We start from the raw sequence: 24,671 nt of genomic DNA on the forward strand, positions 1-24,671 counted from the left end.
GACCCCTGATCTAGATAAACTACGGTTAGAGAAAGCAGACCCATTTTGGTCAAGTATGTAGTCAGGCACTGTGGAGTTGAAGAGGTCCAAGGAAGGTAGCTGCTGGAGATCTTGGGGTTCTAGACTAGAGCTTGGAGTGGGATGGATGTGGGGAGAGAGGTAAAATGTCATAGACCCTCTACAGCAATGGTCCCCAACCCTGTCCTGGAGGACCACCAATCGGGTTTTCAGACTAGCCCTAATGAATATGCATGAGAGAGATTTGCATATAATGGAAGTGACAGGCATGCAAATCTGCTCCATGCATATTCATTAGGACTAGCCTGAAAACTCGACTGGCCTGGTGGTCCTCCAGGACTGGGTTGGGGACCACTCCTCTACAGTATACTGAACATGGTAGTTAAGGGGTAATCAATAAAAGATACGGAGCTTGGATACTCTCTGATTCAGGCATTGTCTCATATTAATCAAATAAACATAAACATAACTATGTTGAATTATATTTTAATGTGTTGGAAATATCCAGTGCTTCATTTCAATGCCTGATTTAGGTTCTCGGGATGAAAGTGGAACAATTGATATGTCAAATGCATTCAAGTTCAACTGTAACATAGTTATGTGGCTTAAAGCTTGTAGATAGTTTTTTTTTATTGCAACTTCCCTGTTATTGAGGTCCTTTTCATACAATGGGGGAGCATAATGGGTCAGCCTGGTGGTCTGGTATCTGGGAGTGGGGGGAAGAAGGCCAAAGGAGAGAGGGTAATTGAGTGCTAAACTGTCTTAACTTAGATCTTCATCCTCCAGGAACTCCAAGAACCTTAATTGTTCTCTAAAATTCTCTCCTGGGTAACCACAGAAAACAGAACTTCTAGCAGGGCAGCCTTCCTGAGGAGAGCTGTCGCACGTACTCTTGGACCAGCATGCACACCTTCCCCTAGGATTAAAATGCAGCACAACATAAGCCCCTCGCTCCAATCATTTGGTCTTCCTGAAACTCCTGTTCTGATAGGTAAGCAGAAGGTTTATAAGACAAAATATAACTGCCCTTTTAGTTTAGTTAAATACATAGCAGTAAAAGCAAGCAAATTGAAGGCAAGACTTTTTCATTAGCTAACTCCCAACAATATTCTTTTAGAGACCTGAAAAAGTATTAGGGCCTAAAAAGGGTAGTGAGTAAGAAAATGGATCTAGGTTGGATTGTGCCAGGATGATCTTTCCAGTAAGGCTGTCACAAGGGGTTGGTGATAATGAGATACTTGGTTAGACTGAATTTGATTTAACACACCTTATAGATTTATGTCTGCAAAAAGTTATGTTTGCAAAATCAACTTATTTATTTTTTAGTATTTATATACCACTTATAACCTAAGTGGTTTATATTCAGATACTGTGAGAAAAGGCACTGCCCACAAGATGAGTAAGACTCTGAGAGACTTTGAGTAAAGTAAGCAATATAATTTATTTACATTTTGGGCCCAAAATGGGTACCCTCTATGCACAGAAATTGGCAAGATGGACACACCTGGAATAGAGGCAGAATTTTGGAAGCGTTGTGCTCAAGCTAAAGCTTATTCCCCTGACGAAGCTAAGTGTAGCGAAACAGGGGCCCTGTCGGGAGTTGGCTGAAAGGGGTCCATAGGAGAGTGATTTGGACCCTCTGCTGTCTTTAGACTCTGCTAACACATCATATATAGGAGATCCTTGCAGCAGATAACTTTTCTATATCTTTGTTTTAAGTTTTTTTTCTGACTGAGAAGATAATTTATAGCAGTGGAGATTTATGATATGTTATTTATTAGTGTGAGATTTTTAACTCAAACAGAAAAAGAATCAGAACATTGGAGTATTTATGACCGAGGATGTGTCTGCATCTTTAAATTTTCTATTTGAATTGCTTTGTTTGATCCGACGTGACGCTAAGGTCTTTTCTCCACTTGTTAACTAATATGAGTTAGCAGTTTGCTGTTTCTTCATACATTGATGTGTACCTAAATGCATTTGTGTGAATTTCACACCTGGAATAGTACATTCATTGATGATATAGTCTGTACAATCTTTAGTTAGCCCTTCCTGCCTGTCTGCTCATTGGGTAGAGCAGTACAGTTCACAAACTCTCAAATCCTTCCCACCTATTTCCTATCTCTCCACCCCTTATTCTTCAGACCCTGGCCATATTTAGAACTGCCTATATTTGGGCACTGTTCCCTCCTTTCACATACTCACTCCTCACATGACATGCTTAGACCATCTTTTTAAACAATAGTCCTTATGGTCAGTGGCGTACCTAGCCCATCACCCAGCTGGGGCCCATCATTTTTTTACAATCCCCCCCCCCCATCTGTATGAAAAACATGATTTTTAGTAACAATCCACACGTCACACAAGTGTGTACCTAGGAAAAGGCAGCATCTTACATACTGCAGTGAGCAATACATCAATAAACCCATTGTAAAACTAAACAAGCCAGACTAGTACAGATCAATCCTGCACAGTCAATCCTAACAGAAAACCACGTCTTTCGAACACACAGAACACAGAAAACACCTTCGCCTAATATGGAATATGTAATCACAAACTAACCCCTCCCCCTTTTACAAAACTGTAGTGTGGTTTTTAGCCATGGTGGTAACAGCTTAGACTCTCATAGAATTCTGAACATCAGAGCTGTTACCACCACGGTCAGTGCTAAAAAATGCTCTACAGTTTTGTAAAAGGGGGAATAAAATAGAAATACATAGACAAAGGTTAAATTGAACCACCAAGATGCTGGACTCTGCATACAATGCAACACCACAGAAACAGCGATGCATCACCCCTAAAGCAAAAAAAGAAATAAAAAATTTTTTCTACCTTGTCTTCTCTGGTTTCTGCTTTCATCTACTATCCACCCTCTCTCTGCCCCTTCTATATGGCATCTTCTCTCCTTCTATTCCCCTTCCAGAAACTTTATCCCTTCCATCTCTCCCTTCACCCCCCATTAGTCTGGCATCCATCTTCTTCCCTTCCCTCCTCCAATGGTCTGGCATCTCTCCTCTCCTTCCCTTCCCTCTCCCACACCGCCATGGTCTGGCATTTCACACTCTTCTCTCCCTTCCCACCACTTCCATCAGCATCTGCCCCTTTCTTTCCCTCCAACCCAATTCCATCCAGTATCCTTTCCCTGCACACCAATTCCATGAGCATCTGCCCCTTCTCTTTCCCTCCAACCCAATTCCATCCAGTATCCTTTCCCTGCACACCAATTCTATGAGCATCTGCCCCATCTCTTTCCCTCCAACCCAATTCCATCCAGTATCCTTTCCCTGCACACCAATTCCATGAGCATCTGCCCCCTCTCTTTCCCTCCAACCCAATTCCATCCAGTATCCTTTCTCTGCACACCAATTCCATGAGCATCTGCCCCCCTTTCTTTCCTTCCAACCCAATTCCATTCAGTATCCTTCCCCATCATGTCTCTCTCTTCTTTCCCTACATACAAATTCCATCAGTATCTGCCCCCTTTCTCTCCTTCCACCACCCTTCCATACCACCCTGACTCTCTTTCCTTCCACCACCCTTCCATACCACCCTGACCCCCTTTCTCTCCCTCCACCTCCACCACCCTTCTATGCTCCTCTCTCCATCCAAACCAGCAAGGTCCCGTGATGACTGCTTCTGCTGCCTCTGCTCCAGAAGACGTAAGTGAGGTCAGAGGCGGTGGGCCGGCAGATGCAGGGAGTTGTGGCAAGGTCCCGCGATGACTGTGGCTGCCAGTCCACCCCCTCTGACATCACCTACGTCTTCCGAAGCAGAGGCAACAGAAGCAGTCATCGCGAGACCTTCCTGCACTTCAGCGTGGCTGCCGACTCTGCTTTGGAATAAGTAAGGCAGCCACGCTGAGGTGCAGGTGCCGTTTAGAGCAGCGCGGGAGGTTCTGGACCTGGCCAGCTGTGCACCCCATAGGGCTGGCACCTGGGGCAGTCAGCACCCCCCGCCCCGTCCTTGGTACGCGACTGCTTATGGTAAATTCTGCTGATACCTCGATACAATGTTCATTTGACTATAGGCATTGTATTCAGTGTCCCAGGAATGCCCCCCTTCCATCTTTTGAGTCAGCAATACTTCTTACTGCACAATGTTAAACAAACTCCTTCTGGAATTTTACCAGTATTTCATTTAGTTTTCCATTACCTTTTTATTAATATATTCTTTATAATATTACCTCTTTAGTGACCCCCTACCTTATTAGAAATATATATATATATATATATATATATATATATAAGTAATATCTTTATAGTTTCTCTGTAGTTATTTAACCATACCTGATTATATGCAAGTGTTATACAATTAAGTGTTCACCTCCTCTGTGTTATTCTGCAATAATTAACACCATTAGAAAATATTAGTATTTTCATTTCTCACAGGTACTCAATTATTTTTCCCTATCTGTCCTGGTGGGCTCACACTCTAATGTACCTGGGGCGATGGGGGATTAAGTGACTTGCCCAGGGTCACAAAGAACAGCATAGAATATGAACCAACCTCCTCAGGGTGCTGATGCTGGAGCACTAACCACTGCACTACACATATATTAACCTATGAATTAACCTACATCATCGATTTGTATACATTAAAAATTCTAATACATATTAAATAATTTTTATTAAAACTGAATGGGTGAAACAAACCCAAAAGCATCTCAGAATTGAAAAGCACCCTCTTGTAATGTGAGCAAGTGCAATGTGATTCATGTGAGAAAGAGGAACCTGAACTATAGCTACGTTATGTGGGGTTCTACATTAGGAGTCACCACCCAGGAAAAGGATCTAGATGCCATCTTTGAGGATACGTTGAAACCCTCAGTTCAGTGTGTGGCAGCAGCTTAAAAAGCAAATAGAATGTTAGGAATTATCAAAAAAGGAATGTAAAACAAAGATGAGAATGTTATGCCTTTGTATTGCTCTATGGTACAGCTACACCTCAAATATTGTGTGTAATTCTAGTAGCCATATTTCAAAAAGACATAGCAGAATTAGAAAAGGTACCGAGAAGGGTGATGGGGAATTTAGGAAACACCTAAAAACATACCTGTTCCTGAAGTATTTAGGCAACTAACTTGTACAATCCTAGTCCACAATAACTGATCTCTAGCGATGTTAATAACTAGCTTCTAGCCTTGTTAATTCTAATTAATTTGTAACATTGTAAACTGCATAGAACTTCACGGTCCTGCGGTATATAAACTGTTATTATTATTATTATGAAAATGATAAAAGGGATGGGATGACATCCTTATGATGAAAGTGGCTAGGGCTCTTCAGTTTGAAGAAGAAAGATGGCGCAGGGGAGATATGATAGAGGCTATAAAAGTGGAGTGGAGTGAATCCTTCCCAAAATACTAGAACTAGGGGGCATGCGATGAAGCTACTAAACAGTAGATTTAAAATAAATAGGATAAAATATTTCTTCACTCAGCGTGTAATTAAACTCTGGAATTTGTTGCTGTAGAATGTGGTGGAAGCTTAGCAGAGTTTTTTAAAGGTTTGGATAATTTCCTAAAACAAAAGTCCATAAGTCATTAATGAGATGACTTGGGGAAATCCACCTTTTATTACTAAGATAAGCAGCATAAAATCTGTTTTATTCCTTGGGTCTTGCTAGACATTTGTGACCTGGGTTGGCCACTGTTGATAAAAGGATACTGGGCTTGATAGATCCTCGGTCTGTACCAGTATGGCAACTCTTTTCATTAATTGAAATATTTTTAGCTGTGCACATCCTTGGTAGGTAAGCAGGACAACTCTTTGGAGTGAGTCTTTGACCAGGGCATATTCCCCATAAGCCACGTTCAACATTTCATAGGTTTCTTTAGTGATCTTACCCAATTTAAAACAGAACTTCATGCTGTAGTGCTGCTCACTGAGGTCTCACATTATGAAAAATAGCTGGTCATGAAAACACACTTTCAGAAAAACTGCTATATGTGCTAGCACTTCTGTTTTCTTTTGCACATGACACAAGAATCTGTGTTCGCTGCAGAGGAGTACCAAGGTGGGGGGGGGTACACCCTGGGTGCAAGGAGGTGCACAGCCAGTCACCCTCCCTATTCTGCCGTTGCTGCTTTCCTTAACCAGCAGCAGTGGCAGTAAACTTAAAAGCAGGGGTGTCCGCGACCCAAGTTGTGCTCCCTCCGGCGGGTGTTTAGTTTCTGGCCGGCTCCCCTGCAGCAGTTTTTCTGCTCAAAGCTGCAGCCGTCAGCTCCTCGCGTGATCTGCGGCTGCGTCGGAAGCATTCCCTGTGAAGTCACGACATCAGAGAGAAGGCTTCTGACGCAGCCAAGGATTGCACGAGGTGTCGACACCCATGGCTTTGAATGGAAAACCGGCTGCAGCAAGGAACTGGCCAGAAATGCTGTTGCTGCACAGGGCAGGGAAGAGAAATGCTGCTGCTGCACAGGGAAGGGAAGGGAGGGGGAGAGAAATGCTGCTGCTGCTGCACAGGCAAGGGAGGGGGAGAGAAATGCTGCTGCTGCTGCACAAGCACGGGTGGGAGAGAAATGCTGCTGCTGCTGCTGCTGCACAGGCACGGGGGGGGGAGAGAAATGCTGCTGCTGGCCTACATTGTAAGTAGACACAGCCGCTATACTTATAGCGGCAAGGGATCTCCCTGCTGCGATAAGTATAGCAGCCGCCTGTCCAATTTCAGGCAGGAGGGTGCCCAACCCCCTCCTGCCAGAACGCCACCCACCTGAAACTCCCGATCGCCGGCAGGAGGGTGCCCAACCCCTCATGCCAGAAAGCCACACCCCCTCCGGACTCCCCACGCTAACGCCCCCCACGCTACTCCCCTGATGACCCCCCTAACCTTCCCCCCAACTAACCTCCCCCCAACTAACCTCTAAATTGTTGGCTGGCCGGATGGGTCTTGCTGCCATCCAGCTGGCAGGCCCGCCTCATCAAAATGAGGTGGGCCCGCCCCTTCCAGGCCCATCCTCGCTAAGCCTAAGGCCTGATTAGTCCAAGCTCTAGAAGCCTGGACCAATCAGGCCTTGTCACCCGCACTCTCAGAGCTAGGAGTCCAGGAATGCGGGGACAAGATTTTGGGGCCTTTGTAAGCTGCGAGAGGCTGCCCCCAAGAGTTGTCAGAATACTGGCTTAACTTAAAAGGAAAAATCAGAACGAAAATCTGGACTGGATTTATTGTATTCCACAGCAAAACAAGGAAAATAAACTTTGTTCCAGTTTCTTCAGATAAATCCAACAGTTCCCAAAAGTAAACTTAATGTTCATTCAAGATAGTCCAAAGAAAAATACCAAAACCTCAGTCCCTCTGAGTTTTTATCTTTAAAGTTCTTGGCTTCAATCAGCAGCCACACAAACAGTCCTTTCCATTCCAAGGAAAAAAAACAAAGAACAAAATTTGGCTCAAAAAGCCAAGTGTAACTGCACTGCACTACTTTAGCAGATAGTAGTGCTGGCCAGGTGGTGGTGCTCCACGTGTTGACATGCGCTACATGAAGAGCCCTCTATCCCACCTCGAACGTGGGGCTAATTCCCCCCACCACACTGGTAAAACATACACCAGAAAAAAACAAGACAATTTAGTGTCCTTAAAGTAAAATGGAATTATGATACCTTTAGTCAGGCAGGGTGGCAATTGCCTTGGAGACGCCGATATCCATGGCTTGATCGTCCCAGGTTGCTTCACCTTCCAATTCCATGTCTTGCAGACTGTCTGAGCACTCAGGAGACAGCACAGTTTCACTTTCCTCAATCTCCATACTTTCAGCACATTGAGGATCCTGGCAAACTCTTAGCCCTGAGCTAGCCTGAGGGAGCTGTGTTTGAACCTCATCTCCTGCTCTCCAGCCCTGCTTCTCCCTCTCTAACCGTTCAGACCTTCGGTTAAGGAGCCTACAGCCCCGCCCAGCCTCCCCAGCTGAAGTGCATTTCCGGTTTGCAGCCTTGGGAAGAGATGGGGGAGGGGAAGTCTGAACTTCTACCCCCAAGCTCCCTCTGCTGGATTTGGAAGAAATGTCAGGCAGAGGGTTACTTTGGGGTTTAACTTGAGTGGCTGGGAAATTACCTGTTCTAACCTGGGGGTTTAGATCAGGGTCAACCCTAGCAGGCATACTCCGCATATCACAGCCTTAGGCATAGCGGGTCCGCCCATCCCCACTAACCATAAGGCCTGATTGGCCCAGGCACCTAGAGCCTGGACCAATCAAGCCTTAGACTTAGTGGGGATGGGCAGACCTGCTATGTCTAAGGCCTGATTGGTCCAGGCTTCTAGAGCCTGGGCCAATCAGGCCTTAGGCTTAGCGGAGATGGGCCTGGAAGGGGCGGGCCTGCCGGCTGGACAGCAGCAAGACCCAGCCGGCTGGCCAACAATTTAGAGGTTAGTTGGGGGGGTCATCAGGGGGGGGGGTAGTGCAGGGGGGCATTAGCGTGGGTGGTTTGGAGGGGGAGCAGCTTTCCAGCAGGAGGGGTTGGGCACCCTCCTGCCGGCGATCGGGAGTTTCCGGGGGGAGCGGCCTGTTCTGCTGGCAATTGGACAGGCGGCCACTATACTTATTATGGCAGAGAGATCCCTTAAACTAAACTAAACTAAACCTTAAGTTTATATACCGCATCCTCTCCACGTAAGTAGAGGTCGGCACGGTTTACAAGAACTTAAAATATAAGAAGAGAAAGGAAAAGGTTTACATGAGCTTATATATAGAATGGAAGAGTAAGAGGGAAAATAGAATTATATGTTAGAGAACAGGCAAGTTTTCAGTTGCTTGCGGAATAGTTGGAGAGAGCCCAGGTTCCGCAACGGGATAGTAAGGTTGTTCCAGAGACCTGTGATTTTGAAGAGAAGAGATTTTCCCAGTTTACCTGCAAAGTGAATACCGCGTAGAGAGGGGAAGGATAGTTTATATCTTTGGGCGGGTCTGATGGAGTCAGGACTCGAGGAGTTAAAGGATAGTGGAATTAGGGGAGGAAGGATGCCGTGAATGATCTTAAAAGCCAGGCAGGAGCATTTGAAATGGATTCTGGAAATCACTGGGAGCCAGTGAAGATTGGATAGGAGTGGGAAGACATGGTCAGATTTGCGTTTTGCAAAGATCAACTTGGCTGCAGTATTCTGGATAAGCTGGAGTCTTTGAAGACTTTATTTTGTTAGGCATAAGTAAATGGCATTGCAGTAGTCAAGTTTGGAGAGGATGATGGATTGGACGAGGACGGCGAAATGTTTTTGGCGAAAGTAGGATCTTACTTTCCTCAGCATGTGGAGGCTGAAAAGGCATGATTTTGCCAAGGAGTTAAGGTGGTCATTGAGGGAGAGAGAAGAATCAATAGTGATGCCAAGGACCTTGCTTGAGAACTCAAGGTGCAGAGCAGCGCTTGTGGGTAGTGCGAAGATGGTGGGGAGGTGTTCTAACTTTGGGCCGAGCCAGAGTAATTTTGTTTTTGATTCATTTAGTTTCATCTGTACCGAGAGGGACCAGGAGTGGAGTCTCATTATGCAAGATGTAATGTTCTCGTGGAGGTTGGTGAGGTTCTGGTCTGTTTCAAGGAGGACAAGGATGTCATCAGCGTATGTGTAGATTGATTCAAGGGGGGAAAGTTGGAGGAGCTTCAGTGAGGACATGTAGATGTTAAAGAGAATAGGGGATAGGGGTGATCCCTGAGGGACACCACAAGATAGTGTCCAAGGTACGGACATGGTGCCATTTGTGTTGACAGTGTAGGAGCGAGAACGAAGGAAGTTTGAGAACCACTTTAGGACGGTGGAGTCAATTCCTATCTTGGAAAGTTGATAAAGTAATATGTCGTGGTGGACAACATTGAAAGCTGCAGAGAGATCAAATTGTAAAAGAACAGCAAATTTGTTACGAGAATGTAGTTGTTGAACCTTTGAAATTAGGGAAACTAGGAGGGACTCAGTGCTGAAGCTGGGTTTGAAGCTGTGTTGGTAGGGGTGGAGAATGGAGAATCTTTCTAGGTAAGAAGAGAGCTGGGTAGCGACTATGGCCTCCAGCAGTTTAGTTAGGAGAGGGATATTTGCAATGGGGCGGTAGTTCGATGGTAAGGAAGGGTCGAGATCAGCTTTTTTCAGAAGAGGGGATAAGGCAATGTGTCCCATTTCTGTGGAAAACAGGCCAGATAGTAGAGCAGTATTTATAAGACTGGTAAGGGAGGAGATGACCTGTGCAGGAATGTTTTCGTAAAGGTAGGATAGGAAAGGATCTAGGATGCATTTGCAGGATTTCAGTTTGAGACAAAGTTTAGAGATCTGGGGTTCGGATATGAGTTCGAAGGCAGTCCAGGATCTATCAGCAAGGATAGGGCTGGAGTCATTGGGAGGCAGAGAATTGTAAGAGACAGCTGGGGGGAAAGAACTCCTTATGGTAGTAATCTTTTCGTTGAAAAATTTGGCTAGGTCGTTTGCAGATGGGGGGGAAGGGGGAAAGGTGGAGTCGTTTTTTGAGGTTAGGTTGCGCCAGATGTTGAACAATGTACTATTTTGGTTTTTTGATCTGGTGTTTTTATCTCCATAGAAATTCTTCCTTGCTTTTTTTAATACAGAAGGGGATTTCAATTTTTTTCCATTTACGCTCCAGGGCTCAACATTTCTGCTTCAATTCCCTATGGTATGGAAGATACCAGGGAGCCTTGCGGGAATAGGAGATAGGTTTAGTAGACAAAGGGGCAAGAGCACGGTAAGTGGTCCCGGAAAGGGTTACCCAGTTGTGCCAGTTGGAATCTGGGTCGGCATGTTCAGGAAAAGGGGGAAGTTGGTTGAGAAATTGGGACCAGAACAATTCACTCGTGATTTTTTTGCGGTAGATAATAGAGTTAGTGGCTCGGGGTGGAGTGCCAAGGTGAGACATGAAAATGGGAAGGCAGATGGAGCCTAGAAGGTGATCAGACCAGGGGACATGTTCCCAACGGGCCTCTTCAGCAGAAGTTTTGTGTTCGGTCAGGTCGAGGAAGCTGATGATGTTTAGAGTATGCCCCTTAACGTGGGTAGGGGTGGGCGAAGGAGCAGTGAAGCCTAGGGAGGTGAGGAAGTCTTTGAAATCAGTTGCATCCTTGTTGGTGTTATCGTCTAGGTGGAGGTTAATATCGCCAATGATCAATAGTCTCTGGAATTTTAGGAAGGCCCTTGTTATGGTCTCGAGAACGAGTTCGGAGGATTTGTTCCGGGGATAGGTGGGCGGTAAAGTAACAGGATACCTAATGGGTAGGGATGAAGTTCATCGTTGACTGAAGCTAGCATGAATTCTAAAGAGGTATGGCTGCCCTTTTCAAGGAGCTGGACATCGAAGAATGATTTGTAAATCAGAGCCAGGCCTCCTCCTTTCCGGTTGATTTTGGGAGAGAAGAGGCCGTAGTAGCCAGGGGGGCAAAGTTAGTTTTGTGTGAAAAAAATCATCTTTTTTGATCCATGATTCAGTGATGCACAAGTGATCCCTTGCCGCAATAAGTGTAGCGGCCACGTCTACTCTCACCCGATTCTCTAACCAGCGTCTGTAACGGACGCCAGTTACAGAATCGGGGTTAGTGTAGGCCCGATTCTGTATATGATGCCTCTCCCGGGCGTCCTATACAGAATCAGGGCCTGAATGTACAGTAACTAAAATAAAGAAATAAAACAATCCTCATTCCCTACATTCCAAGAAATATCCTCAAACCTAAAATCACTCTCGCAAACTAAGCCTAATATAACACATTAACTAAAAGGAATAAGAAGGCAAAATGAAATAAGCGCAGCATAAAAATTCTTAACTAAAACAATGTATTAATGTGGTGTGTTTGGAAATATATCTTATCAGAAAGCATAACCTACTTATGGACGTCTAAACTAAAAAAGGAATAATAACACTCTTAACTAAAGTTAACCTACTATTGAAAAAATGTCAAACATGAAAAAAAAGGAAAAAAATACATTGAGAATAATGAAATTCAGTACATCAGTCATAAATCATTCAGTAAGAATATCTGTAGGAGCTGGCTTAAAGTCTCTATGGTGCACAAGACTGCAGTATGTCAGGCTTAGAACGGTGCAGTCCTGGTTGACTGCAAACATTATCAGGTCATGCTCATAGGCTAAAATGGAAGTCCAGAGAAACACATTAGATATTTCATATCGCACTTTTCAACCTCTGGATCAGTAAAGATGGCTGGGTTAAAGTCATGAAGCCGTAAGTAGCTCTGGTATTGGAACTCTTCTTTCAGTGCACTTCACTTCAGCCAAGCAACAAGAAATGGATGGAAAGAAGCCGTTGAGATTAGAGATAATCAGGACCAGTAGTCCAAACAGGATGAAAGATGCAATCAGGCAAAGCATAAACTAACATTACATAAGTCCATAAAGAGGCTAAAATGCAAATCAACAAGTCCACATTTGCAAAGGAAAAAAAAATACCCAGAAAACAAATCAAACCAAAACTTGTAAAGTCATCTTAGGCCAACAATCATGGTGGCAATAATAAATAAGGCAATCAGTCTTTTATTGCTGGCAAACGAAGAAAAGCGTTGAGCCAATCTTCATTAGGCCGCAGGACTCAACCATGGACAGGCATTCCTGAAATCAGGCACTTGTTAAGTCTCTTTCTTCATAGTACAGGTTTCTTTATGTGGAGGAAGTCATTCCCCCTCTGGATACTCTGCAAATGAAAGTCCTCAACAAATGTTAAAAAGATGATACTTTCAAAAAGCAAAAGAGAATTCTTGACCTAAATACTACCAACATGACTGGTATGAATAATTGAACTTATTTTAAAAATCAGATGGGGCTTGATAGCAGTCCAAGAAATTTTATTGTGTTAATCTATATACACAAATTCTTATCTCCTTATAAATCTTGCAATTAATAACAATCTCATCACCCTTTCTCACATACACATACTTTCAGGCTGACTTGCAACTTCCCTTCTATAAACCCATTCTTTATTGGACTAATGTCCAACCATAAATCTTGCTTTTCACACTAAAACATTTCTTTTCTCTATCATGAGCCTTCCACGTTTCAGGAAATACTCCCAGAATGTAATGCATTTAGTTATGCAAAAAAACCTTTCAATAATTCCTCACTCTTAAGCCATCCTTAAGATAGGAAACAGTAAATACTCTCACATACATATAACAAAAGAAAATATCACATAATCCAGTTTGTGTATCATCATTATAGTATAAGTCTCAGAAAACAGAAAAATCTGCTAGAATGTTTATATTTTAAAAGCTGCAAACAGATAGTCAAGGCAGAACAAGTAGGAAAAATTTCACATACACTTATTTACAAAAACTTAATTTCCAAACATATGGGAGATTTTCAGAGTTCGGGAGACCAAATCCTGCAAATGGTTTAGATTTTCTTTAGTCACGGTCTTGTTTTTTGTGGGGTTTTTTTAGTTCAATAATTTTTATTAAGTATTTTAAAGGATACAAGAATCATTTAAAGTACATAGAAACAAAATAAAGCTTTCTGTATATAGAGTATACAAATCTATGTTTAACTGTAGAGGAGCAAAGGCTCCAATTATTGAAGATGCATGTAAGGGATATATAAGATAAAGATGAGAGAGAGCAGTAAAGGAAAAAGGAAAGAAAAATGAAAGAGAGAAGAGAAGAGAAGAAAAGGATAACAGGAGTGTCTAAGAAGATGAGCGCACATAGGAATCTAAGAATGACCATGGAGATTTGTTATATTTCAAGTTCATGCAGGTTCGGAATGTAACTCTCTTCTCATATGCATAGGATTCAAATCTATGATACATACTCAGAGAGTTCCACCAAAAAGTATAATTTAGTAGCGAAGGTGATTTCCAATTTTTTAGAATGTGCATGAGAGCAGTCACCAACATGGTATCAATGAGTTTAGATGGACAATTTGATTGTGTAAAACATGGGTGTTGAGAGCGAAGGATTACAATGTCCATAGAGATTTCTTCTGAGCAGTTAGTAATAGATTGTATGGTGTTCCAGACGTAGGTCCAAAAAGAACGGACTAGAGTACAATGAAATAACATATGATCAAGAGTTCCTTCCTCTTTCAAACAGTTCCAGCAAACAGAGTCTTGCTTTAAGTTAGCTTTCCACATGCGAAGTGGGGTCCATATTGCCTGCCACATAAGAAAGATTGTGATACTCTAGAAGATAAAAGCGGGCGATTTGTTGATGACCAGAAAAGCTCCCAATCAATGTCAGAAAGCGGAGTGGTAAGTATAGCATCCCAGTGCTTCATAGAGTGAGGTGAAAAAGTGAAGGAGTGATCTCTTAAAATACTATAGAAGGATGATATCGCCTTGCCTTTTAATAGAGACAAAGAAGACCAGTGGTAAATAGTATTTTTGGAAGTCATATAGTCAAATCGTATATGCATAGAAGACAACACTCCAGTGAGAGAACGCCATTGTGAATAAGCAGAAGGAGGCAGCGAGTATGTAAAGCACAGTATATCGAATGGAATTAACGAGTTGAGGGTAGACAATTGATGGACAAACCATATACCTGCTCGCTGCCACCTTTTCCATGATAGAGATTTGTCGTGATTTTGAATTTTGGGATTGTTCCAAAGGGACATGAGTGGACTAACATTAATTGAGATTTCAGTCAATGTATCTATAAGATAAAGAGCATGCTGCGTTGCACCCAATAAAGAGTACCTCTTCAAGTGCCTTGGTATTGACACCATTAGTAAGCAGGAGATGTGTAAAGGCGTACATAAAAAACATTCCATTTCAAACCAGGCAGGAAGATCTTGAGTGGGAAGATCTTGAGTGGAGGAGTTAGTGAGCCAGTAAGCTCCATATTTGGCTAATGAAGCAATATAATAGTGATAGAAATCAGGAAACTTAAGACCACCATTGATCTTAGAGGCTTTCAGTTTGGCGAGAGCAATTCGAGGTTTTTTCTTGTTCCAAATGAATTCAGATATTTTCATATTTAGCCAATGAAATAATGATTTCCAGCATAACAGAGGGAGCATAGAAAGGATATAATTAATTTGAGGGGCCAGAGTCATTTTGATGGATGCTATTCTACCCCTAATAATTTATTTAGAGGCCAAAACGTGAAACTAATAGTAAATATATTAAGAATGCGTTTTGTTAAATTCAGTTATAAGCAGGGATTCATTCAGACCAAAACATATAATAAAGCTGACAAACTGAAAATCAAAAAAGATGAAAAGGAGAAAAATAAACCTCAATTGAGGGTCGTTGGGACTACACAAGTACCCAACCATCCACTCATCATCACGGGTTTATAAAAAACTCCAAAACATGTATAAATAATCACTTTTCATATCTTTCATTCACATGAGGTCTTCTTTTTGTTATTTTTCACAGTCTTTTTTATGTGTATATAGTTTCAATTTAAATGTCAAGCAATGAACAAGGCCCGAATCCCAAGCTTAACTACATTAATTGGCGAGGACTACAGCTGAATATAATCAGTATAAGCAGTTTTTAGAGATATGCAGCATATGTATGAAATCGTGAAAAAATACACTCATCTGAAATTGAGGTTTTTCGCCAAAAGGCTGCCAATTCAAGATCCTGTGAAAAATAACAAAAAGAAGACCTCATGTGAATGAAAGATATGAAAAGTGATTATTTATACATGTTTTGGAGTTTTTTATAAACCCGTGATGATGAGTGGATGGTTGGGTACTTGTGTAGTCCCAACGACCCTCAATTGAGGTTTATTTTTCTCCTTTTCATCTTTTTTGATTTTCAGTTTGTCAGCTTTATTATATGTTTTGGTCTGAATGAATCCCTGCTATTCTACCCCACCAGGATAAAAAAAGTGGAGACCATCGTGATGTAGTGTTTAGAACTAGATTTTTGACTTTAGATATATTAAGATCTTGAGCATGAACCGAATCTTTATGTATTAAAATCCCCAAGTATTTCACAGCTTCATGTGACCATGAGAAAGGAAAATGAGCCAAATCTGATGGAAGTATATTATCATTTAGAGGGAAGATCTCTGATTTCTCCCAATTAACAGAGTAACCGGAAAGGAGGGAGTATTGAGTGATAATATGAATAAGATTAGGAAGGGAGAGTAAAGGGTCCCTCAGAAAAAGTAAAACATCATCAGCATAAGCTGCTAATTTAAAGTCTCGATCAGAGGAGGGAATAACTTTAATTGAGGGATTTTGTCGTATAGCTGAAAGGAGTGGCTCCAACACTAAATTAAATAGCAATGGTGAGAGAGGACAGCCCTGTCGAGTACCTCTATGGAGGGGAAATTTATTGGCTAAAGAATTGTTAATCCTAATACGAGCTGTGGGTTGATGATATAGCGTTTTTATCCAGTTTGTAAAAAATGGGCCAAAATTATACCACTTCAGGACACGGAAAAGGAAAGGCCACTCCACTCGGTCAAAGGCTTTTTCAGCATCGATAGCTAGGCCTATTACAGGGTCTGACATTGTTTTAGCATGAGCGTTAATATAGTGAAATAGGCGCAGGTTGTCTCCTATATATCTTTGTTTAATGAATCCTGTTTGATCTTTATGTATAAGCGACGGGATTATTTTGGTAAGTCTTAATGCAAGTAATTTTGCCATTATCTTGTAGTCTAAATTGAGGAGAGAGATGGGGCGAAAGTTTTTAACCAAAGTGTCATCTCTGTCAGGTTTAGGGATTACTACAATGGTGGCCTCGGTGAAATTGAATTGCTTGTCTGGAGTGGAGTGGAGGAAGTCATAATATTTAAGGAGATGAGGAGCTAGTAGGTTGCGAAATTGCTTAAAGAATTCGTTCGTAAAGCCGTCTGGGCCAGGAGCTTTCCCAGCAGGTAAGGAAGATATGGCAGTTTCAATTTCTAATATAGTTATTGGGGAATCAAGTTCCAATTTAACAGATTCTGGAATGGTCGGATGAGTTAAGGAGGTAAGAAAGGAGTCTATATCTGCTTCAGGAGTGGTAGATTCGGATTGGTATAAAGAAGTATAGAATTTTTCAAATTGAGAGGAAATTAGAGATCTGGTTTTGACTAATTGACCTGATGGATTCTGAATAGCCATTATATGTTGTCTTTTAGATTTATTTTTAAGGTATCTGGCCAAAGGACGACCCATTATATTATCTCCCATGTAATGACCAGAGTTAGAGATAAAAATATCACGCCTAGTTGCATATGAAACTAAAGTATTATATTCATATTTAAGATTTTGAATACGTTGGAAAGTATTTGGGTCATGTATGTGATTAGACATATGTTGTAATTCTAAGGTTTTGATGGAGTTTTCTAAATCTTTTTCCTTTCTCATGGACTGTTTCTTTTTCCAAGAGGCAATTTTAATCAATTCACCTCTAAGGGTTACTTTGTATGCTTCCCAGACAATGGAAGGGCAAATTTCAGGATCTTTAGAATTATTTTCAAAAAACTCCGCAGTGAAAGAATTGATTTTTTCAATAATTTCCTCGTCTAGCAGTAAGGCATTGTTTAGCCGCCATGAGGGGGATTCCTTTTGTGGGGCTGAGATGGATATATATAAAGAGATGGCAGCATGATCCGTGAGAGAGATTGGGTGTATAATGGTATTGGTGAGATCTTGAATAAGAGAAGGGGATAGGAGAAAATAATCAATTCTCGAGTATGTATTATGTGTAGGTGAAAAATGTGTGTATTCTCTACCTTTCGGGTAAAGCAAGCGCCAAGGATCCACAAGAGAAAAGGCGTCCTTTAAAGCATGAAGAGCTGTGAAAGACTTGGATATGGAGGGTTTACAAGAAGAAGATCTGTCAATATATAGATCTTGAATTTGATTAAAGTCCCCTCCCAATATAAGAGAACAAGTACCAAATTCAACTATCGCCAGCTGAAGCTCTTTGAAAAAGTCTGGGTGGTCTTTGACCGGGCCGTATATATTAAGAAAAATAAAATTAGTTGAGTGTATCGCAGCATGTACTAGACACCATCTTCCTTCCGTGTCTATTTTAAAATTGTGAATAACGGGAAACAGTTTATCATTGAGAAATATTGACACACCATTTTTCTTTTGATGAGTTGCAGGGGAATATAAGTGAGTTGAAAATCCCTTTAGTTGAAATTTCGAGGCAGCAGCGGGTAGGAGGTGGGTTTCCTGTAAATAAATTATATCAGGATGTTTATTGGATACATAATTAGCTATCTTTTTCCTTTTAATGGGATGGTTAAGACCATTCACATTAAAGGAAAAAACATGTAAATCAGCCATAATATATGATATATATTGTTGAATCATAGATTATATCTTCTCTGTCCAGAAAAAATAACTGATATAATTGTAAGCTCGGGCAGACACTCCTGTCTAAGAAGAGAGATAAAAAAAGTGTGAAAGTAAAAGAAAAGAAATCAATAACATCAGCATAGTATATGGTCAGAAAAAGAATGGACAACACTATTCTACATATTTTAAAACATTTTAAAGGTGATCCTGTGACCACGGAATAATAACACATATGGAACAACTAGTAAATTCCACACCTATTCAATAACAGAAAATTTGAGATTAGTGTGCTTAATTTAGCATAATATATGACATAGTATATACAATTCATTACGAATTATAAGAAGATGAATAGACAAAATAGACAGTGAATTTGGAACTATCCAAGCAGGATGTCATATCTCTATATTGATCAATCTAAGGTAAGTTTAAAAGATGCAAAAATAAGAAGAGTTAAACCGTTGGATCCTTCGCCAGGGCGCCGCCAGCTACTGTCACAGGTATAGAATCTACAAATTGTTGAGCAGCTATTTTGTCTGTGAAGGTGTGTGATTTCCCATTACCCCAAATGCGTAGGGATGCCGGATATATAAGTGCAAATCGCACTCCTCGATGATGAAGTATGGAGCATAGTGGTGCCATCGCCTTACGAAGGGAGGATACATGTAAAGAGTAGTCATTGAATAGTAGCAGTTTTTGTCTTGTACAAACTGGCATGCAGCCCAGAAGCTGAGATGCTAATGTGTGGCATGTGAGTGTGCAGATTCCATGCTATGAAGAGTGTACCAAGGACACTAACCAGTGTTATTGAAAATACAAGATATGGGACAAACTTAGACCTAGTAAAAGAAAAAAAAAATGAATCCAGTAAGAAGTCAAATATTTAAACTTTGTCCTAATATTCCCATACATAATATAGCTTGTAGGAAGATACAAAAAAATGAATAAGAAAAGTTATATACCAAAGGAATCTTAATTTCTTAAAAAGGACTATCAAGAAATAGTTTTAGTTCTCAATTAAACAGGAAATCATTCTCAAGCGCAATTATAACCTAAACAAAAGACATGGTGAGCAAAAAACATACTCAGGCATCTATAGAACACAACTGGCATTCAAGTTGTCACACAGGAAAAATTTCTAAAGCAAAAGATATGTCACTGGTCCTCCCCTTCCCACCGCTGCAGTCAGCGGGAGAGAGAGAATGTGAAAAGGAAAAACCAGATTAAATCACAATTCAATTGCAGTACTCAAAAACAAACAACAACATTGTCATGATCATGAAAATAAAGCCTAGACATCCAGTAACCAATATAGTTTTAATTTTCCCTTCAGCGCTGTTCAAACCCCCCCCCCCAAAAAAAAAAAAAAAAAAAAAAACATTTCGAGTAAAAAAACACACTATGTACTACATACATAGTTCCCCTCTTGTAAGAAGGAAAAAAAAAAAAGGGGGGGGGTTAAAAAGAAATCACTAAGCATCGTTTAGGGCACAAAAACAAGAATTAAAGAAGAAAAAAAAACCCCTCCAAAAATGATAATCTTTATATTCCCTGGGGTACCCCACAAACCAAACAATACATGAACAAACAAACAAACCAACTAACCATAAAAGAGCTGCAAACTTTCTGTTATCTGCAAATAAACACATAGTTATATAGAAGAAAAAGAAAAATATCACAGCATTGTACATTTGCATGTGCACCTGTCTGCAAAGTAAATGTAAGGCACAATATAAAATGTCTGCTCAGACTTCAGTCTCGGGCTCATACTGTCAGAAAAGAAAATGTAATCAAAGCAAAATGAAGCACAACTGTTTCTTCCGTCCTTTATCTGCTCTGCGGGTGGAGGAAAAACAGAAAATTAATAGGCATATCACAGTTAGAACATAACAATCCTTCTTTGCTAAACACAACATATAAAGCAAAAACTGGAAATATCTGCTACTTGAACACTAGAACTATCCTGCACTAAGGTATGTATAGGGTTAAGTTTCACGTTATTATCTATTCAAATTCTTAAAAAACTGAGACAGTGAATTTTCCATGTTTTCAGCACATGTGCATCATTGCCAACAGATGAACTAACAGGAGTTTCAGCTAATTTCAGGGTACCTTAAAATCAAAGTGAACATACCCAACGGGCTCTGCGTTTGTGGAGGCAGAGATAATTTGTACATACTGGCCTAGTCTCCGCTCATTAGAAGGAATAGTTGGAGTGAATTTCCCTATTGGACCCTGCTAGTGCTAAAAATGATCCGACGAAAAGCGTAAGTCTGGAGCAAAATCCATGCAGTAGTTATTCTGATCGTTGCTATCGGGCGGGGGCATACCACGGTCTCTGCCTCTCACACTTTGATAACTTGGTCCAGAACCTGGAGCACTCTGTGGCCAGAGAGCGTTATTTTGGGCCACTTGAATTTGTACAAGCTGACCTGTTTCATTTTGTGTTAACTGTACAGCTTCTATCACCTGCATAATTGCATCAGTATCAGTATGATCCTGTTTATTGTCTACTTGTGCTTTTTGTGTTTCCTGTCTCTGTATCTGTAGAACTAGGGGCTTTGTCTCGAATTGTAACAGTTCTCTCTGATCCTTATTGCTAGCTTAATTTAATGATATTGAGTAGTGTATTACATAAGAAAAGATTACTGGCCAGTACTTGGCTGGAACAGGTGGGACAAGTGTAGCTGAGACAGGAACGGCTTGCACTTTATCAATGGAACTATTGATCTTCAATCCCCAGGTTAGCAGAAGCTGTGGATCCTGTAAGGGCAGCGTTCACTAGCCCCGGATGGGAGAGAAAGATGAGCACATCAAAAGATTAGGTTCTTACCTTTGCTAATCTTCTTTCTTGTAAATCCTCCCTTTATTTCGGGATCAGTGAATTATGCATCCCTTGCCGCCAGGCACTGTAGGAAGCCTCAGATGATTGAAGTCTTAACTCCTCTCTCTGATAGCATAACCTGGAGCATGCCATTTGGACACCAGTCAGTCTTAAAGCAGCCAGGAACATCTGCAGAAGATAACAAACAAGAGAGAAAGGGGAACAGGGAACTCCCCACCAGACAAATCAATTCTACTCATATTAACATATGCAAAACAGCAACAATGAAAACGAGAAAACAGGTTATGAAACATTAGAAACCTGAACGACAAAACAGTGCTATAAGGAGACACAGCCTGCACTGTCAGAAGAGGGTGCTTGAACTAGGGACTCCCCACCCCCAAATTTAGTGCTAGATCCAGTCAGATGGCACTCTTATAAAGGCTGGTCCGAAACCTAAATCCAGCTTACCAGTACCTCAAGGCAGGCAATCAGCAAATCAGACAGATATAGGGCAGGTTCCCAGAATAAAGGGAGGATTTACAAGATAAGATAAGAACCTAATTTTTTGTTCTTGTACAATCCCCCTTTATTCCGGGACCAGTGGGACATAACAGAGAAGTCCCGAAAACATCAGGGTGGGACTGATGAGCTTGCTGCCAACACCGAGGCACCAAAAGCAGCATCCTGCTTGGCTGCCACATCAGTCCTGTAAAAATTGGTGAAGGTGTGCATGGAGGACCACGTATCAGCCCTACAAATCTCATTCAGAGACACCATTGATGATTCAGCCCAGGAGGAAGCAACCTCTCTGGTGAAATGAGCCCGCACCCTGAGGGGGGCCTTCTTTCCTGCTGCCACATAAGTCGCAGAAATGGCTGCTCAAATCCATCTCAAAATGGTAGTCTTAGAGGCAGGCCTGCCTTTGCGTGCAGGACCCACCAGGACAAACAGGTGATCCGAGAGACAAAACTCATTGGTAACTTCCAAATACCACAGCAAAAGCCTGCACACGTCCAGGGACCGCAGCACCCAGTCCTGGGCCTCCAAATTGGAAGGAACAAACTCCGGAAACTGGACTTCCTGATTCATATGGAAGACAGACATCACTTTCGGAAGAAAGGAAGGATCCATACACAAGAGCAGTGCGGCATCCATAATACGCAGGAAAGGATCCCAACAAGAAAGAGCCTGGAGCTCTGAAAATGTCCAAGCCAAAGTGACAGTCTCAAGGAATACCGTCTTGATAGTGAGATCCATCAAGGATGCCTGCTTCAAAGGCTCATAGGGCGGGCAAGCCAGGAAATGGAGAACCAGATTCAGATTCTATTTCGGACATGGGAGGTGCAAAGGAGGCCCCATAGAAAACAGATCACGTCTGGATCAATCACCAAGGCCCCCTCAAGGCAAGAGGGCCCAGGCAGGACAGACCTGCAATCTGAACCTGGGTGAAGCCACCACAAGACCCTTATTCAGACCATCCTGCAGAAACTCCAACACCAGATAAACTGAGGGGGAAGAAGGATCCGCCTGTCGGCTGGCGCACCATGCTTTGAAGCACCACCATGCTTTCGCATAGGCTGCCACCATGAACTTCCATTTGCTGTGAAGCAAGTAGCAATCACCACAAAAGAATAGCCCTGGACCATCAGGGCTGTGCGTTCAAGAGCCATGCCGTAAAACCAAAGTGGTTCGGGTCCTGTAGAGCAATCAGTCCTTGCATGAGAAGATGAGTGTAACAAGGCAACCACAGCCCTTGGCCCCACCAGAGCTGAACCAGGTCAGCATACCACAGCCACCTCAGTCAGTCGGGAGCCTCCAGGATCACCGGCCCCCATGCTCTGCTATTCGACGCAACAGATGTCCTATCATGGGCCATGGAGGGAAGGCATAAAGAAGCCCTGGGGCCAGTGCTGCACCAGAACGTCCATGCTATCACTGCTGGCCTCGACAACTGTAAAACCGATCGGCCTTCTGGTTCGCCACAGTCGCTATGAGATAGAACACTGCCCCCCCCACCCACCCCCATGGTGTACTATGCACTTGAATGCTCTCTGGGGTCCAGTATCTGGAGACTGAGAAAGTCTGCCTGAACATTGTCCACACCTGCCACATGAGCTGTGGACAGTGCTACAAGGTGTCTTTCTGCCCAGCAAAAGAACAACCGAACCTTCACGCTCAGGGATGGACTCCTCGTGCCTCCCTGATGGCTGATGTAAGCCACCACTGTGGCATTGTCCAAGAACACTTGGACAGCTTGATGACAAAGATGACCCTGAAAATGCAGGAGGGTCAGCCGAATCGCCCTCAGTTCCAGACGATTGATAGACCACTTGCGCTCTGAGGATGCCAACCGGCCCTGTACTAGAATAGATATATAGACTGCCCCCCATCCAGAGAGACTCACATCTCTTGACAGTCACCCAATCCAAAATCCAGAGCGGCCCCTGGCCAATGATAGGGGACACAATCACTACTCCATGCTGCTGCATCCCGCCACTGTTCAGGGCAGGAGGGCAAGCAATGGGTCCTGTTGCAGATTCCATCGGGACAACAGAGCCTCATGCAGAGGACGTAGTCTGGCTCTGGCCCACAGAACTACATTGATCGTTACCACAAAGAGCCACAGGACCTGGAGATACTGCCAGGCCATCGGGGTCTGAGCGACCAGGTCTCCAGTGACTTTCCGAATCTTCTCTTGACGGAACACAGGGAGGAAAACTTTGTTCTGCCCCCATGTGAAAGTGGACCTCCAGGTACTCCAAATCTTGGGTGGGTTCCAAGTGACTCTTCCGAAGGTTGATCACCCAACTCAGATGCTGCAGCAAGTGAACCACTTGCTGGACCGCCTGGATCCCCTCAGCCAGAGAGGGAGCCCTAATCAGCCAGTCGTCCACATATGGATGGACCAGGATACCCAGAGAGCGGAGATGCACTGCCACCATCACCATCACCTTGGTGAAAGTCCTGGGCGCCGGCGCCAATCTGATAGGAAGAGCCGCAAACTGAAAGTGTTGCTCCAGGACATGAAACTACAGAAATTTCCTGTGCACCGGAAAGATGGGGATATGGAGATATGCCTCTGTGAGGTCCAGGGAGGCCAGAAACTCCCCTGGCACCACTGAGGCAATGGCGGAATGCACCGTCACCATGCGCACTGTCACCACTGACCGCTTTGAGATCCAGGATCGGTTGAATTATATTGAGTATTTCCCTGAGCCAAAGTCGCCCTCTGGCACAGGCTCGATTGTCGCAAGATCTAAAAGTCTGCAGACCATGGCTTGCACCTGAAGCACCTTCTCACTTCTCAGGCCAGTCTGCAGGGGAATCAAGAAATACTCAGAGAGAGGACAGAGAAACTCCAATTTGAGCCTGTAGTGGAGTACCTCCAAGACCTAGCAGTAGCTACGTGATGGTCTCCCATTCCTCCAGGAAAGCCGACTGCCATGCCCCGATGCATGGGAGAGGGGCCAGAGGTCTGGCATCAGAACTGTTTCTTAGGAGGAGCTGCTGGATATCAATTTGAGGTCTGTTGATGGCCAGACCCTCTGAAACATGGCCTGGAGGACAAAGGATACTTCTGCCCTGAAGAGGGAGGACCAGAGTACTGGTGAGGACATCGAAACGGTCGAAAATTAGAATGCTCTGA

General features: G+C 42.8%; 1 protein-coding gene across 2 annotated transcripts in view; it reads left to right on the plus strand.

Moving 5' to 3' along the window:
- The first annotated feature begins 918 nt into the window (after window positions 1-918).
- PRR22 (proline rich 22) overlaps window positions 919-24,671 on the plus strand; it is a 44,172-nt gene continuing 20,419 nt past the window's right edge. The window contains exon 1 of one of the 2 annotated variants that reach the window (XM_033954660.1): window positions 919-1,009. In XM_033954660.1, coding sequence (XP_033810551.1) covers window positions 946-1,009 — 64 coding nt within the window. In that variant the 5' untranslated portion in view covers window positions 919-945. Of the gene's footprint in view, window positions 1,010-20,414; window positions 20,466-24,671 lie in introns of those variants that run through there. The other variant, XM_033954661.1, reaches the window with a different exon arrangement.

This window comes from Geotrypetes seraphini, chromosome 8, assembly GCF_902459505.1.
Source record: "Geotrypetes seraphini chromosome 8, aGeoSer1.1, whole genome shotgun sequence".
Classification (NCBI taxonomy): Eukaryota; Metazoa; Chordata; class Amphibia; order Gymnophiona; family Dermophiidae; genus Geotrypetes; species Geotrypetes seraphini.